This window comes from Drosophila suzukii, chromosome X (assembly GCF_043229965.1).
Source record: "Drosophila suzukii chromosome X, CBGP_Dsuzu_IsoJpt1.0, whole genome shotgun sequence".
In the NCBI taxonomy this organism is placed as follows: Eukaryota; Metazoa; Arthropoda; class Insecta; order Diptera; family Drosophilidae; genus Drosophila; species Drosophila suzukii.
The window spans coordinates 6,042,048-6,058,387 of record NC_092084.1 but is presented as its reverse complement, the minus strand read 5'-3'; the positions used below and the strand labels follow the sequence as shown (position 1 = coordinate 6,058,387).

At 43.3% G+C, this 16,340-nt stretch overlaps 1 protein-coding gene across 2 annotated transcripts; it reads right to left on the bottom strand.

The window, feature by feature from the left end:
* Positions 1-4,187: 4,187 nt before the first annotated feature.
* On the bottom strand, positions 4,188-15,401 carry unc-4. Of its 2 annotated transcripts, none has more exons than XM_036820696.3 (4): positions 14,371-15,398; positions 6,762-6,940; positions 6,210-6,349; positions 4,188-5,717 (listed from the first exon to the last, which is right to left on the bottom strand). In XM_036820696.3, the coding sequence occupies exons 1-4, from the start codon at positions 15,068-15,070 to the stop codon at positions 4,934-4,936; spliced, it is 1,803 nt and encodes a 600-aa protein (XP_036676591.2). In that variant the 5' UTR covers positions 15,071-15,398; the 3' UTR covers positions 4,188-4,933. The 2 variants fall into 2 exon arrangements, 1 of the variants encoding a protein (XP_036676591.2); XR_010654801.2 differs by having other exon boundaries at positions 5,481-5,717; positions 6,210-6,353; positions 14,371-15,401.
* Positions 15,402-16,340: the final 939 nt, after the last annotated feature.

Genomic DNA, 16,340 nt, shown 5'->3' with positions numbered 1-16,340 from the left:
GAGCAATAACAACAACAAATGCAAAGTGCAGGACGTCAACACCTTACACAACTGCCCGTCGACACCCTCTTGCCTCCGCCCCTTTTCAGCCCTCACAGCCTCCACTCGCAGCCCCCTCTTTCAGCCACCCCTGGCGTACGTACATATCCATCTGGTTTTGGGCAGCCCATAATGAGCAATCCATCTGCGGCAACACCCGCACGTAGTTTAGTGAAACTTCCTTGATTTACATGATGACCCCCTCCCCAAGCCTCATCGCTCTGAATAGTTACTCCTGGCTCTTGGTCGTTTTCCCTATTTTCCAGGTCCCGGCATGTGTGAGTCCTGGTCTCGGCGGCTGGCTTAATAAATTGTTTGCCATTAATAACAATAAAAATAGATAATCTCCGTATAACAAATTAATGATGTGCGCCGGCAAACAGGGACGGCTAGATGTGACAGGCGGTGGCGAGAAAGAGAGAGAACAACGTTCAAGGGTGGCAAAATATGAAAAGTTTTGACTTCACTTGCTCGTTACACTGCACAACAGGATAAGGGATTGCAAGACCAAGCAGGCAGTTAACTTTCTATTGAAAAGAAAAAAATTTGTTTAAGGGTTTTTAACTATGTTATTTTGTTAAATATGATTAAGTCTGTACAAGTCCATTATTCGTACGTCTAGATCCAGTAATAGAGATGTTAGAAGGAGGGAATTCCTTAGATATGCGCAAAGGAAACAGGAATTTGTTGATCCCCATCAGTGAACTCAATACCATGGCCCTTGTTCCGACCAACTGAAAACTGTCTTGTGCTGACCAGTGTCTTCTCCGGTGGTTGCTCACCAGATACCAAAGTCATAACCCGCGTTTACTTACTACCCTGGGTCGACGAGGTGAGTGTTCCGCGGAGGACGTGCCACTTGCCGCAGGACGAACGAGTGGGTGGGGATGGGATGGGTCTGCCCCCCGGGAGTCATGTAGTTGAGTACGGATTTGAAGTAAATTAAAAGTCACTCACACCCGGACCTCGGTCCAGGCGTTCTCTCGAGTTCATTATTATGATATTTGGTGTCAGCGCCCCCGTGTTGAGCCAACCCCCATATATCGTATCTATGTACTTGCAGCTACTCTCTAGGGCGTGGCACCAAAAAGATGGTTACAAAAACCGAAACTCAATTATAACAATATGCTCAGATTTTCTGTTTGGCCAGAGCAGAGGTTTTTCAATTTGTGGCTGTGACTGTGGCTATGGCTATGGCCTACCTGCTACCAGGAGTCGGACAACAACACAATGGAGCGGATGAACGCCGACATTCGGAGCGGGGTCATAAACTATGCCAATAACCATAACTATGAACTAATAAGGCCGAGATGCTCCGAAGATCTCGAAGAGATCTTAACACGGCATCAAAACAAAGAAAGTGGAGCAACTGGAGCTGGAAGACCGAACTTCGCTTCGAGAAAACCGAACCAGAAATGCTGCTAATCATCGCACAATGAAATAAATTACAAACATTGTTTGGATGGATGAGAGTCCGGATTTTGGGATTTGGGAGTTGCGTTGAGAGTTGACCCCTGTGGAATGCCCGCTGTGAAAATTGAAAAGCGTTCGAAGGGCAAATAGAAAACGAACGGGGCAAGGCGCAAAGATTAACACCAAAACAGCCAAGTGGTCGACAGTCGACTCATGTTGCACGTTTATTCAGAGTGTGAATAAATTAAGGCATCAAAAATCATAATACAAACGATCGGGCCACGATAAACACTTTGATTAGCGTTCCGTCCATCCGTCCATCCCTCCGATTCCAACTCTGAACTGATCTGGGGGCCCCCGCTGCGAAATTGAAATGGAAGCAACTCCCGAGACGAGACCCGGTCGATAAGTCGAGAGAGCGGCAAACACCAAAATGCCCATAATTATGACAATCATCTCTGGGATGGGGATGGGGATGGGTATGGGATTCACTGTTCCACTCGGAGACTCCGAGTCGTAGTCGAAGTTTCGGATCCCAGGTCCCGAGATGGTTGCCGGTTTCTGTTTGGCCGCTTTATGATGGAGCGCTAATCCCCATTGTTGGGCTCTTTGTTGGGGCCCCTTGTTGTTGGCTTAAGAATCTGTTACAGAAAACTTAAAAGCGTCGCTTTAATAACTTTATTGATTTCGATTAAGCGCTATAACGTAGGGTGATCATCATCAGTGCCAGCACCACGGACCTCTACTTCGTACTACTCGAATGATATCAGGTATTTCGGTTTTAAAAAATGAGGTAGTTAATATTTTCACAGGATTTAAATATAGCATTGAGGTAGGATTAAGCAAAATGTAGTTTAATGTATAAATCACCAGAATATCCAGTTGCCATGGCTCCAAATCAATTGGTTCCTTTTTGGAATAAATTTTTATCATATATATTTTATCTGATTGTACTAACTCCAAAGTCAACTAGTTGCTAAATACTTATTTTCCATCTGCTTTAGTGCTTCCAATTCCATATCATCAGCCCATCGTTTAATCTCCTTCTCCGTGTAGCGCACATCTCAGCCTTAAATACCGAACCCATATCAAAATCGTCGATTGGCCTCCAATAAACAATCAGACAATGAACAATAAGCTTAACAAAAATATTTTCAGCTCAATAAAAAACTCATTTACAACAAAGCGCGAGCCGGAGCGATAGAGTGAGATGGGTAATGGGCAATGGGCAATGGGCAGTGGGTATTCACCATCTCTGGTCAGGTTTAAGGAGCTGGGAATGGGTCGGATGGACTGACTGACCGACTATTTGTATACACACTCGTACGCACAAATAAACTTAATGAAAAACGTGTGAAGAATAGTTAAGAGCGGCCAATTTGATTTGCATCGAAAAGTAATTGAGCCACAAAAAATGGAAAAGAAAGAAATGGAAAAGAAGTTATGAACGCTCCACGGGGGCACGAGTCTGAAGACCGGAGACCGAAGACCGGAGACTCGAGAAATCAAGATGAGGACGTGGAAAATCTTCCAAATCATGCACAATTATTAAAATCCATAAACGTAATAATCATATCAACAGGCAACAATAACAACCAGGTGAAGCCATTAACAGCATGCCACAAAAACACAGGGGCGTCGGGGTAGAGGAGTGAGGAGGGGGTACCGGGTAAAGGAGGAGGGTCAAAAGCGCGAACACTGAAAAATTAATAAGTAATAAAATTGCCATGAAATGAACTACACAACAAATTCCCATGAAAGCGACCGCTCCAGACCGCTGCTACCGCCCTCCCCCCTACACCTTTTTATCCCCTAACCCCCCCTTTGCCGAAACGGTTAATCGGTTGTACCGTTCACAAGGAGATTGGCCGAATCCCGAATGCAAATTCAATTGACACTTCGCCGGCCTTCGACTTCAAGACAGGTTTCCCTTCCCGCTAATCTTCATTCTCGAGACCCCAAGACAGGGACCCCCATGGGGTCTCTTCTGTCCAGTAACCGACGCCCCTGCTCAACCGCAAATCGGTTATGGACCGAACGATTTGAGGCCTGAGTTGCAGTCTGATTAATGGGGCTAACTCGAAAACTTGTTCCAATTTAAATGCCAAAGAATGCATTGGATTTCTGATATACTCACCTGAAAATCTAGGAAGATTTTGGAAGAATCCTATTACAAAGCGACTTATGCAAGTCTTTGATAAACATTTTGTTCCCAGAGTCTACTGTCACTAGTAGAATAGTAATCCTTTAGAAACTCAAAATAGAGCATATATTTTAAATGCCGACGGAACATATGCATTTCCACCTTCCTTTTCTCTTAGGTTATTAAGTCACTTAGAGATCCCATATTAAAGCACCATTCCCTGACCACTCCATTAAACTCCATTAAGAGCTTACAATGTTTGGTTTTTGGGAGAATATTTTCTACTGGCCCATAATAGTAATGGGTCATATAAAGATGATGTCCATGCCATTAGGAAGCTGTCGAATGGATATTTTCCAGTCATTTTCACGCCATTCCTTAAGGAAAACGCTCTTCAAATATCAGATTTAAGTGTATTTTTGATGCCATTTAAATTGCCATTTATTGAATTCTCCCCGATTCGGGTTTGGTTGTTTTTCATAGGGAATTGGGTAATTTTCAGGGGGAGTTTGGGGCCGGGACCTTGCGCAGTTTTTTTTATTTATTGTGGTTAAGCTCGACTCGAAATCAAAAGGGGAAATAATAATCGTAATTTGTTGTTTATGTGGTTTTTCTCTCTTTACAGATTCGCATTTTATTCTTGTTTGACAATCGGTTTTTAGATACAATATAATTTTTAGCAGCCATTTCGCCGTTCTTTGCTTGTCTATACGTAATATTGTGTGGGTTCTCTCATATTTGTAATATACTAGACTGCTTTTTTCGACACAAAAAAAAATTCCGCTTACTTAACTTGTGGTTCTCTATGCAATTCTTTGTGTTTCCCTTTATTATTTCGTTTTGTTTTGCTAAATTAAATTACATTTTTACACATTCTCTCGCACACACACAGACACACACTCGAATACATACACTCAATCATGCTCACAGTTTGAAAAAAAATGTCCTTAGTTAATAGACCTCTATTACATAATTATATTATTCATGTTTCAAGCATTGCTTTGGGCATCAGCCACACTAAAAAAAAGTTTATTTATATATATATATACGAAGTACAAATAATAAATTCATTTACAACACTAATTTAGTCTCTCTCTGGGAACAAGGTGTACTACAAAAAAATACCAAAAAAAAAATACATTACAAAATACATTTGAATAAATAAATCACTTAGGGAATATTCAAGCTCTGAACCGAAGATACATGTGGTGAAAACTGAGAGTGGAAAGAGTTGGATAGAAATTGAGCAACATATTCTAGGAACGCGAAAATCAGGGGTACGTTGAAATGTTCCGGGATGTCCAGGTGAACGTGGATCGTGATCCTTGCGTGGTTGCCTCACGTGTTGTTGAACAGCAGGGACTCGATGCTGAAGGGATTGCTCCGGCGCATGCTGATCGGAGACGTTTGGTGGACCAGATTGGCCACAGCCGCCGCCGCCGAGGCGGAAGCGCTGCCATGGTGAAGGTGGTGGTGCTGGTGGTGGTGGTGCCCGTGGCCATGTCCTGACCCCTGACCCTGGCCTACCAGGCCGCCGCCGCCGTGGTGCTGCTGGCTGCTCTGCAGGTTCAGTTGGTGGAAGGCCTTGGCGGGGAAGAGCAGCGGCTTCGGTGAGTCCCGCTCCCTGTCCCGCTCCTCGGACTCATTGCCGTCCATGGGCTCCAGTTTGCCGAATATGGAGCCCCCGCCGCCTCCTCCGCCGGCCGCCCCGTTCGAGAGCATCGAGGGTGGGGCCACCGAACTGGGGCTGCCCAGGCTGCCGCCGCCGATGAAGCTGCCCGCCCGCGAACTGTCGCCGTCGTTATCCAGGCCACCACAATGGATCGACGAGTTCTGCTGGGAGCCACCTCCTCCTCCGCCGCCGCCGCCGCCACCTCCTCCTCCTCCGAAACGCACCGGACTGACGGCATCGCTGTCGCCCTCATCGTCGCTATCCGTACCGCCCACCACGTCGATCTGGATGCCATCGTCCTCGAGATCCGAATCGGAGAAGGTGCCGTTCGCCTTGTGCTGTGATATGTACTCGGCCTTCAGGGCCTCCAGGTCCACGGTGATGCCTTTGGCCTGCAGTTTCCGGGCCTGCCGGTCAATGGCCTTGGCCAGTTTCTTTCGGCGACGGGCTCTGCAAGTTGGAGAGGGAACAGAAGTGTTGGTAAACGGTTTAGTACACACATATTCCTCAATTGGGCACTTTAAGATTAAATAAAAGTCTTGAAAAATGTAATCAAATATCTTGCAGAAAGAAAGAAATAGTGCTAGGAAAGCCTTTTATAATTTAGTTTTTATTATCATATTACAATATGTGTAGAAATATTGTTTTATACATTTTTCAAAAAAGCTCAAATAACAATTTCGTTAATTAAGCTAAGCATTGTGTTAATCGTCTTGCTCAATAATTTGTACGAATTGTTAAGTAATTTGAATGAAAGCTGTATATTTTAAGAAGCCAAGCCGTTAATAAGATGACAAAGAAGCAATTTAGCAATTGATTACATTATTATTATTTGTGAGGTGATCAGAAATGGCCATTATATTGTCAATATTTGATGGGCTAACTTGGCTTTAATGTTAACTATAAAGGTCTGTAAAATCTGTTGGTTTTGTGTACACTTACCGCTCCTTGGCCTTGAGCTCGTTGGGCGGAATCGGTTCGCCGCTGCAGGTCTGCGGCTGGGCGTTGTGGGCGGGGCGGCCGGGACCCTTCTTCGTGTGCTCGCGCTTACGCACCTTGGCCCGTCGATTCTGGAACCATACCTATCTGGAACAAAGCGTATAATCTCAGCAAAGGTGCTCGCAAAACGGTTTATAGTACACAGAAAACTATCTCCCTTATAACACTTTCAAGAAATTAACAAAGAAAAACTGTAAAACGATCAGAAAGCCGATACTTATAAAAAACACCCTGCCATACTTATAAGAATGAATGTAAATTAATTTGTTATCTCATAATATATTATTTTAATGTAGAAAGTCTGAAATTTTTATCATAATATGTAACAAAAATATCTATGCTGTAAATTCTTTAATTTGATCCTTGTGAATTTAAATTTAACTCATTTATTATATAGAAACGATTCAGTTAAGACAAGAAGTTCTGTTCCTTATCATCTCTTCAGGTTTATAAGACATCCTAACTAGAGCCCCGATCGATCGGAACTAAACTCACCGCAACTCGCGACTCCTTGAGGTCCAGCCTCATGGCCAGGGCCTCCCGCATGAAGATGTCCGGATAGTGGCTGGCGGAGAAGGCCCTCTCCAGCTCCTCCAGTTGCCAGGAGTTGAAGTTGGTCCGCGACCTTCGCCGCTTGGCCGCACTGCTGTCGTCGTCGCCGTCCCCGGGAAAACCTAGGGAAAACAAACGGAAAATGGGAAAATCTAAATGAAATTCAAAAACACAAGAATAGAGTCATTAATATAAGCCCGCCGGTCGGGGGGGTGTTGGCTTATTAAAACTAATTAGGGTGTTGCCAAAGCCAAAGCCAAAACCAAACCCAAAAACTAACCCCCGAACATCAACGCATACATATATGGGAACCCGAAATGTCCCAAAAACAGACCCGAAATAAAAACCAATAACACAAAACGCATGGAAAACACGGGCGCAAAACACTTTGTTCCCGACACTAAAAACCCTATAATTAAGTGTTGGAAAATTATTTAAATTAGCCGAGACACAGAGGCACACACAGAATGCATAAATATTCATAATCATATATTTCAATTACACCGCCAAAGGGGCTACAAACGACTGTCCCCCTCCATATGGTATTATGGTATAACTCATAACTCCCCTTTCCCCACCCCTTTCAATTCCCAGCCGCCGGCCCACAATAAAAACGAAACAATTTAATTACGTTTCTATGCCGGACTGCCCCGCTCCTTCCGTTCCATTACGTTCCATTACGTTCCCACCCGATCCGATCCGATCTGATCCGTCCCAGGACGCATAGTTTTCTATATTTAGATGATACCCCGAAAGGAGGCGTGGCAAACACTCACATTCACAGGGAATGCATGCAAAAGGCCCCGCAATTTATCAAATTAACTCGGATCTGGCCAAAAGAGAAACATCGGAGGAGTTTGAGATATGGGGATGGTAAAAGGACCCAAGGTGTTTGGGTATTAGATGATGGCCACAAATACTGAGCGGAAACACAGCGCTGGTTAGTAAGACAGGAGCATTGAATGTAAATAAATGTAATTTCAAAACAATTTTTTTTTAAGGAAGCAGAGGTCTTATCAATAGTATGCAACAGTTTTCAAACCAAACAAAAAGCAAGCCAATCACAAATTACAAATCCATAAAAAATATTTCCAAAAAAAAATCAAAAAAGTCTCGCTATATTTGTTACAATTTAAGAAAAACTTATTTAAACGTATTTTTGCTCAAGAGTTTTTAATAAAAAATCACAATTTTTAAGGAGTGCTTTAATAAATTTTGATAAATTTTAACAAAGTGAGTCAACAATCGCAATTATCGATACATGGGCATCGATGGGCACTAAATACATCCCTGGTGATGCGACGATAACAATTATTCATTCGTCTCCCTTTCGTGGAATTGAATGCATATGCCTCTTACTTATGTGCATCACAATCAGCCATTTAGTGGCTATACAATGTATCGCCGAGTGATGAAGAGACCATTCAAAGCGCCGCCACTCATCTGACTTTGTAATCGCATTAATTTCGGTTTTTAGACGGACACCACCCCCTCCTGCCGCCCCTTTGGCGGCCTTGCCACAATTGCCGACTGCCGACTGACTACCAACATACGCACACACACCGCACACCCGACATTAAAGCGCAATAACAAGAGGACGCCCCTAATGAATGGCTTGCATTCTGCTGTTAAGTGTACCTAATTATGCGTGCCGCACTGTAACGCTTCGGCCACTCTCTCTCTAGCCGTCTCTTTCTCGCCCAGAGCGAACTGAAAAAACTCGTTTGTTTTAAGCGGTTTGATGTTTGGTGTTCGGTGTTTGGTGTTCGGTGTTTGCTGTTTGGTGTTTAGTGTTTGGTGTGCGAAAGAGAGGTTAATAACTCAATAAGAGCACGCCAAATACACAACAATAATAGAGACATTAAAGGCAAAGCGACAAACAGACAGAATGGGAAATGCTCGGGGAGCGAGCGAGATGGCCTGCACAAAGTGCATTCAAATGACTTAATAATAACAGAGGCCAAGTTACCAGGGGCGTCGCAGGGGGCCGGGGGTTTTCATTCCACGAAAGGGGGCATTTGGAGTGCCCGTCGACTGGAACATAATTCATGTTTTTGGCTCTTTCGGCGGGTGGCTTGTGATTTGCGATTTGTGCCACCAAAACGAGAGCGAGATCGAAAGCGAGTGTGGGAGCAAATGCAAACGATAATTGAAATTTATTATGATTATTGCACGCCCGTCGAGTGCAGTTTGCAATATGCCATGTGCAATGTGCAACGTACAATGTACAATGTGCAGACTGCAATTTGGCAACGTTGCACCGATTCGCCAAAATCCCTGAAATGCAGGAACAGTGGGAAAGGAATATGGAATGGAACGAAAATGAAGCTTATGCGGACAGAAAGACTGGTCGAAATACTCTTTTCTGAATCAACATTTAAAGACCTATCATAATAGTTGTCTATTAAAAACAATCAAAATATCTTGGTTATCGTTCGGATTTACTATCGAAAACGAATCGATATTCTGAAAAATGTTTTATTAAATATAAGCCATAAAAAAATGAGTTGAAAAATCCAAGCATATATTTAATACCTATGAGATCCCTTTCCCTATTTGGTTTGATACTTAATTTAAAGACCGATTATCCCTTCAAAAAAATTTGGCAGTGCATACACTGCATTATTTGTTCTTTTAAGATTTTGGTTTCAATATAACTTTCATAACTAAACATAAATAAAAGTTTAATATATAGCTTAAAGGTATTTTCCTCAGTGTGAGGCGAACATTTGGCTGCAATTTTAATACCCTCGATAAGGGTTCGAAAAGGAGGCGGCGAAATCAGAAGGAACGAGTGTGGAGTGTGTGTGTTGTTGTTGCATGCCTCAGTCACATTCCGTGGCATGCTATTTTCGTTTACAGCGCGCGTCAGCCAGGCAATATAACAGTTACCCAGACGCACACACCATATACACACACCAATCAGCACACCCCCAGCCCCCAGCCCCTCGTCCTTCGCCCCACGCCCCTTTTCGCGTGCCCCTTTCCCCGCCCCCGATCCTCGCGGGTGAGCCACTTAAGTCATAAAAATTAAAGCGAAAATATAAAAAAGTAAGACAGAAAAGGAAGGAACAGGAGAAAAGGTGAAGCAGAGAACTACTAAAAAGTTGGCAGGGGGTGTTCGAGAAGGGGGTGTATGCCAAAGGTGCATGGGTGGGGTATTCGGAGGGGTGAGTGTTGGTTAGTGTGCAGAACTGTGAAAAAAGTATCGTCTCATTACATTTTCAAGCACAAAGAAGTGTTTTATATCCAAAATAAGAAATGAAATTTCAATTATTATTTCAAAAACAAAACATTTAAGTAAATCCAAGGGCGTTCTTGGTTTAGATTGTGAACAATTTTCCCTAACATCACAATCACAACATATTTTAATAGCTCAACGCAGCTTAAAAAAGTATTTTGCTGAGAAAACAATTCGTAAATTTCCGATCTTATAAACAACAAAAGGCCATTCATAAAGAAAAGTCTCTGTAATAATCATAATCGAGAGAACCAACTCATTTTCACTCATCCCAAACAATTCTTGTACGGATCAAAAAAAAACCCATTATAAGGCGGAAATACTTAAAAAGCCAACGGGTAAAAGCATTTTTGATAAGAAAACTGAGACTGCGGCAAAATCTATTTGTGAGAAGCAAGACGAAACGATTTATCATTCAGTCAGTCAGTCAGCCATTCCGTTGGAATGGAACCTTCATGCCATCATTCCGCCGTTCCATCAATGGGCCAACTTCCGTTTTGGGGGCGGAACGGAAGTGCTCTACAACTATGTACGTGCAGTCCCCGCAAAAAAACCCCCTCGAGTTTTGGTTAGACGGAATTCATTAGGACCAGAAAACAAGACAGGGAGAAAACAAAATGGCGGCGCAATGTGAAACTCAAAAATCGCATGATAAATGATTCCGATCGCCTTATGACAGTTTCTTCATTTCCGGCGTGAAATGAGCAACGGCAAGCAAACGTCATGACGATGATGATGACGTTCCACTACAGTCATCACCATCACCACCACCACCACCCACACCCACACCCACACCCAACCCATCGAGATCCCAGACTTTGGGTTGCATGTCAACTCTCTGCCGCAAAATGATTAATGAGCAACGAGCGCGATGGCAACCCTGGCTGCCTCTCCCACAAAACACCCACTCTTCATATCCGCAATCTGCACAATCGCCGGCCTAATCAAATTGAATCAAATCAAATTAATAATTACTTTTCAAGGAGGAAGTGCCCCCCAAAAGCGCCTCTGCGTTGGCTGGCAATTAATTAAGTTCCCGATCTGGGGACAGAACTTGGAAGCCATCGTATTGGTTCGTATTGGAACCTATAACACCCATACCCATACCCAAAACCCAGCCAAGTGCAGTTAATTACAACAAGCGGGCAAACACGCCCCCTGCTAACGCCCCGACTTTGGATATATGCATTATGGCCATAATTACACCAACTAGCCGTCATTTGTTAATGCTAATTGGTCAATGAGCCACGGCCGGGCCTGATCTCGAGTCTCCACCATTCTGCAGTCCGGTTTTCAACTCGGTTCCCAGTTCGAGTCCCCGTAACCACTTAATGGCCAACCGGGCGATCAGAGCAAATGGCGTCCCATCAATTTCGGGTCTAGTGATTGCTCCCCGGCAATTGTCCGGCCAAACAAATGGGAGGCAGAAGGAAAGTAAGTCGCGGTTACCGCAAACAAGATCAAGTTAATTCATCAATGGCTTCAATGGAAAATGGAGAAAAGTCCGGGGCGGAGGAAGAGATCTTTCTCAGCTAACAAGAGTTTCCCGGAATTATATCGCTTACGCAATGGGATAGACAATTGTTTGATTACCCAATGGTAAATACAACTTAAGCTTTTTAAATCGAGGATATCTTAATTGGATATTTTTAGAGTTTGATGTTTTTTATCTATTAAATAAGAGAGAGTCTATACTTGGCAAAGACAATATAATCTCATTGAAACGGGTGGCAAAAGTCATATTAGATGTGTGATTTTATGGAAAATCCTCTACACAACATCCAATTTGAAGAGTTACTTAATTGGATACACATTTTTTTTGTATAAATCCATAATTACGGGTAGATTGATCTTAAATATTATTATGATGTTATGAAAACACTTTTTAAAACAACCAAGTCGTGTGCTTAGAAAAGGATTTCATTTTAAATCCGATGACTAGTCATTATATTCACGTTGCGCAAGTTATAGTTTTGGTAAAGCTTAATAAAAGAGGATAAGACTAAGAAAACTTGTATTGCTAACCATTTTTTAGAATGTTTTTATTACTAACAGTATTTTATCAATTGATTTAATTTATACCCCAAGTTACCAATCCGATATTGCAAAATTATTCAAAATTAAAATTAAAAAAGCCAAGTAATCCAAAAAACCTTAACATTTTATTCAAACCGCAGAAGAAACCTGGGCTCAACTCCAATTAAAAGTGGAAATCAAAGAAGAACATCCCAAAACAAATGTCTAAGCTGGATTGCCTAAGTTTTAACACGGTTTTGGATAGTTTATTTATTGTTTGTGAATAGCCATGGTCCAAAGATACGGATGCCTACCCAATTTGAAGTCTGCGACCTTTTCCGGGGGCGCACAGCGGGCGACAATCGCTGGTTGTTCGCAAACTACTTTGTATGCTAAATACAAATCAACGAAATCAATCGAACTTTACATAATAATCGATCGCTGATTAGCTAAATCAATAAATGTGTTTTGCAGGTAGCAAAAGTCAAGCACAACTGGCCCGGCTGATATAGAAGCTTCGATTGGAGCGAAAACAGCGTGAGTGACTGACTGACTGACAATCGGAAAGCATTTAGCAGGGCTAATTGAATGAATTAGCATATTGTCCGGGCATCGATAACGAGCAGGATGAGTGCCATGGCTTGTATAGCCTATATGGCATTCAGATGGAAATAGAAACCCGAGCCGATCTGGCCAAATGGATCGATCAGGCGGCGCTGACCTCCACTCTCGATGGGGAGGCGCGTGTTCCGTGAGACTTGATAATTCATTAGCCGATCTGAGATCTGCGATCTGAGATCCCCAAGCTTAAAGGCTAATGTTCGGCGAAAGTCGGCGTTGGAAATTGATTTCATGGGAAAGACTCAGGAATGCAAATTGTGACGCGAATTCCAGGTTACCATAGACACGTGTTTGGCGATTAGCCTTCGGTTCCGTCATCCAGTACTCGGCATTACTTAATTGATAATCGAAGTGATCTCTTATTAAGTCACTTTGCCTCACAATTGTATTGTGTATTGTGTAAGACTTGGTTCACCGATTGGCTTCTCTGTATTAAAAACTTAACTTTCATTGATTTTTAAAATCACATGAGTGGGAGGTTTCAGTCATACAAAGCTGTCTTTGTTTGGATGGCTTGATTGTTTCATTGAGTTTGGGAAAGTGGATTTAATACACTCTATTTACCAAGCTTAACCTTTTTTAAAGGAAAGGAATTACCTAAGAAATCTACCCACTCTGTTACTATTCGATAAGATACACAGTTCGCTTCAAGAAATTATTAGGCGCGTTTTTATATTACTTTTAAAGCAATCTTATTGGACAACCCAGCCAGTATACCTAACTTTTAATTTAATAATACCATTTTTCTAACCACTTTTGAAGAATATTTTTTTTAGGTTGACGGTCACTAAGGACTCATTAAGTAATTATGTTCTTTTTTAGGTATCATTGCATCCACCACCCATTAACCTAAATACCTACAAATGTATTTACAAAATAAAATGTTTTCCAAAAAATCTCGAATATACGTTTTTGCTTCTTACTGATGTGACCATTTAGTTCAATTAAACAAAACTCTTGACTAATGTGAGATATTTCAAACTTTTATCGCAATCCATTCAAGGAAAAAAAAATAATCTTAAAATCATTTTTTGCACTCTTAGTTTCATAATACAGGCAAACTATTATAACTTGAAAATACTTAACTAATATTCTCTTCAAGTATAACTTATTTTGTCAGTATAGTGTAAAGAATGTCTTTTTGTTATAAGTTAAAGGTTCGAGTTGAGAAAGTTTATCTTCTTGATTACCTATAGTAGAGCGGAGTCCATGACTCGAACTCTCGTAACTCCAATAGGTCTATAAGTCGAAGTAATTTTATTGTCAATTGGAAGGGAACATAAATACGGATAAAGTTGAATTTTATAAAATCAAAGAATTTGAAGATGATGGATAGGAAAATTGTGTAATATATTAATATTTAGTTTTTTTCCCGACACCCCCTCCTCACGTAAATCATATTCTGCATTTAACTATTATCTTTTGTCACCTACAGATTCAAGTTGAGGGAGTTATACTGTACTGAAAGTAAGTTCTGGCAAATATAAATACGGATAAAGTTTTTTTTATAAAATCAAAGAATTTGAAGGTGAAGGATATCAATATTGTGTACTGTATTATGATCTAGTTTTTTTCCCGTCACCCCCTCCCAATTTAACTAATATCTTTTGTAACCTAAAGATTCGAGTTGAGGGAGTTCTACTGTACTGAAAGCAAGTTCTGGTTCCCACTCACCGCCATCCTCGTTGGATCCTTCGCTGGGCGGTCCCGCCGGCGGCAGGCTCTGCCGGTTGCCGATCATCAGTCGGTGCTGGATGGTGGCCACTGTGCTGGCGACCGCCGCCACCGCCGTCGTTTGGGCGGCGCTCACGTTCCGCAGGGCCGCCGCACTCAGTCCCGTTAGGTTGGCGAACGCATTGCTCGCGTTTACCGCCGCCATTTGTGTGGCGGCCGCAGCGGCGGCAGCGGAATTGGGATGACCGCCGGCACCGGCGGCCGCATCGAAACGGGGTCGCCCCAAAAAGGGACCGTTGGGGCCGAAGACGCCGGGCACGCCGAACTGCAGGAAGGGACCCCAGGGCGGGACGCGGACGCCGCCGGGGGCCAGTTGGGCGGCGGCGGCATACAGCTGGAGGGCGGCCGTCGGGTGGAGGCCCTCGGAGGGCATGCCGCAACCGGAAACGGATACGGATGTGGCGCTGGAAGCGGACCCCGAACCGGATCCCCCGAGCAGATGATGCTGACTGGAACTGGAACTCCGGTGGGCACTGGCACTACTACTACCACTACTACTACTCCTTCCAGCACTCTCTTCCGCAGGCTCCTTGGGACTGTGATTGTTGTTGTTTCGGCTGGCACTCGAGTTGTTGTTGTTGATGTTGTTGTTGTTGGTCAGGAACTTTTTGGTATCGCCCTCGGAGGTCTCCAAAACCATTATGGTCTGTAGTTTAGGCCATGAATCGGGTCTATTTGTGCACAATTTTGATAGGGGTTTTTTGTTTAGTTGCTCACTCGCGTGGGACTTGAAAAAAAATATGTGTTTCTTATTTAATATAATACAATATACATATATAGATTTTGTTTTCTCTATTTCGCTGAGCCGTCGGCCGGCGTTAACCAAACAACGCGTCTTTGCACACTGATTAAATAAAACTGCACTTGGGCAAAAGTTCGGTTTGGTTTATCAGCTTTTTGCGGGAGAGCGAGTGGGCGAGAGTGGGCGAGCGGGATGGCGGGATGGCGAGAGCGAGAGCGCAGGCGAGAGAGAGCGGCAGACGCGCTCGCAATGAAAATTCAATTTGAACTGAGCAGCGCAATCGAGGAAACCAGCGAGGAAACCCAGAAAAGCAGCGGCGTCGTCGCAGTGCGAGCGAGAGGCACATACACTCGAGCGAGCGAGAGAGCGAGGCGGAGAGGGTAGATTGTTGCCATGTTTTGTGCGAGAGTGTTCCAGCGAGTGCGAGCGAGAGGGAAATTCATCAGCGGCAGCAACAACCACTTAATTTTTATATGCCCCGTTTCAATTTTGATCAACTGCTGTCGCTCTCTCTTCGCACTCTCCCTCTCTCCTTGCTCGCGGCGTGGCCATTTTGCCGCTAGAGCGAGACAACCGTATAGGCCACAGACGCGATGGCCACTTCCATTGGCCGGCTGGAAAATAGGGGGAATTCCGCGCGCGTCCGCTCTGCCGACGCCGCTGCCAACGCGAAGGCGCTGCGTCGCCATTGCCGAAAAACGACTTGAAGAGTTTTCAATTTTCTTCAACTATGTGTGTGCCGAGTTTTCCAGGGCGGAGTTATGCGGCATTTTTTCAATTTGCCGCACATCAAATTATTATGCTGCCGCTGCCGGCGTCGCTGCCTCTGCCGCCGCGCTGCCAACTGGAAAGTGGCAACTGCTAGCTTCGCCATAACCATAAATGGCAATTTTCCTTGCGACAAATAGAAAATGAAAATTCGTTAACAATTAATTAGCCAAAGGGGAGAGGCTGCTTAGCCCAAAAGCGATTGCAAGGCGTTTTCCGGCCGATTTGTTGGCACTTTGTTGGCTTGTCATTTTCCCTGAAACATAAAATAAATACAATCCATTTAAAGCTCTAGATGCTCTAGGAATTTTCCATTACTAAATTGCAGCCATTATTCAATCAAAAAAATAATAATACATATATTTTGGATTAAGGCAATACTATTCGCCAAAACATGGCA

Excerpts from the sequence above, each read along its gene's own strand:
- unc-4 (XM_036820696.3), bottom strand. The coding sequence starts at position 15,070 with ATGGTTTTGGAGACCTCCGAGGGCGATACCAAAAAGTTCCTGACCAAC. Across the intron at positions 6,941-14,370 it reads AGGATCCAACGAGGATGGCG|GTTTTCCCGGGGACGGCGAC; the intron begins GTGAGTGGGAAC and ends TGTTTTCCCTAG. Across the intron at positions 5,718-6,209 it reads GAGCTCAAGGCCAAGGAGCG|AGCCCGTCGCCGAAAGAAAC; the intron begins GTAAGTGTACAC and ends TCCAACTTGCAG.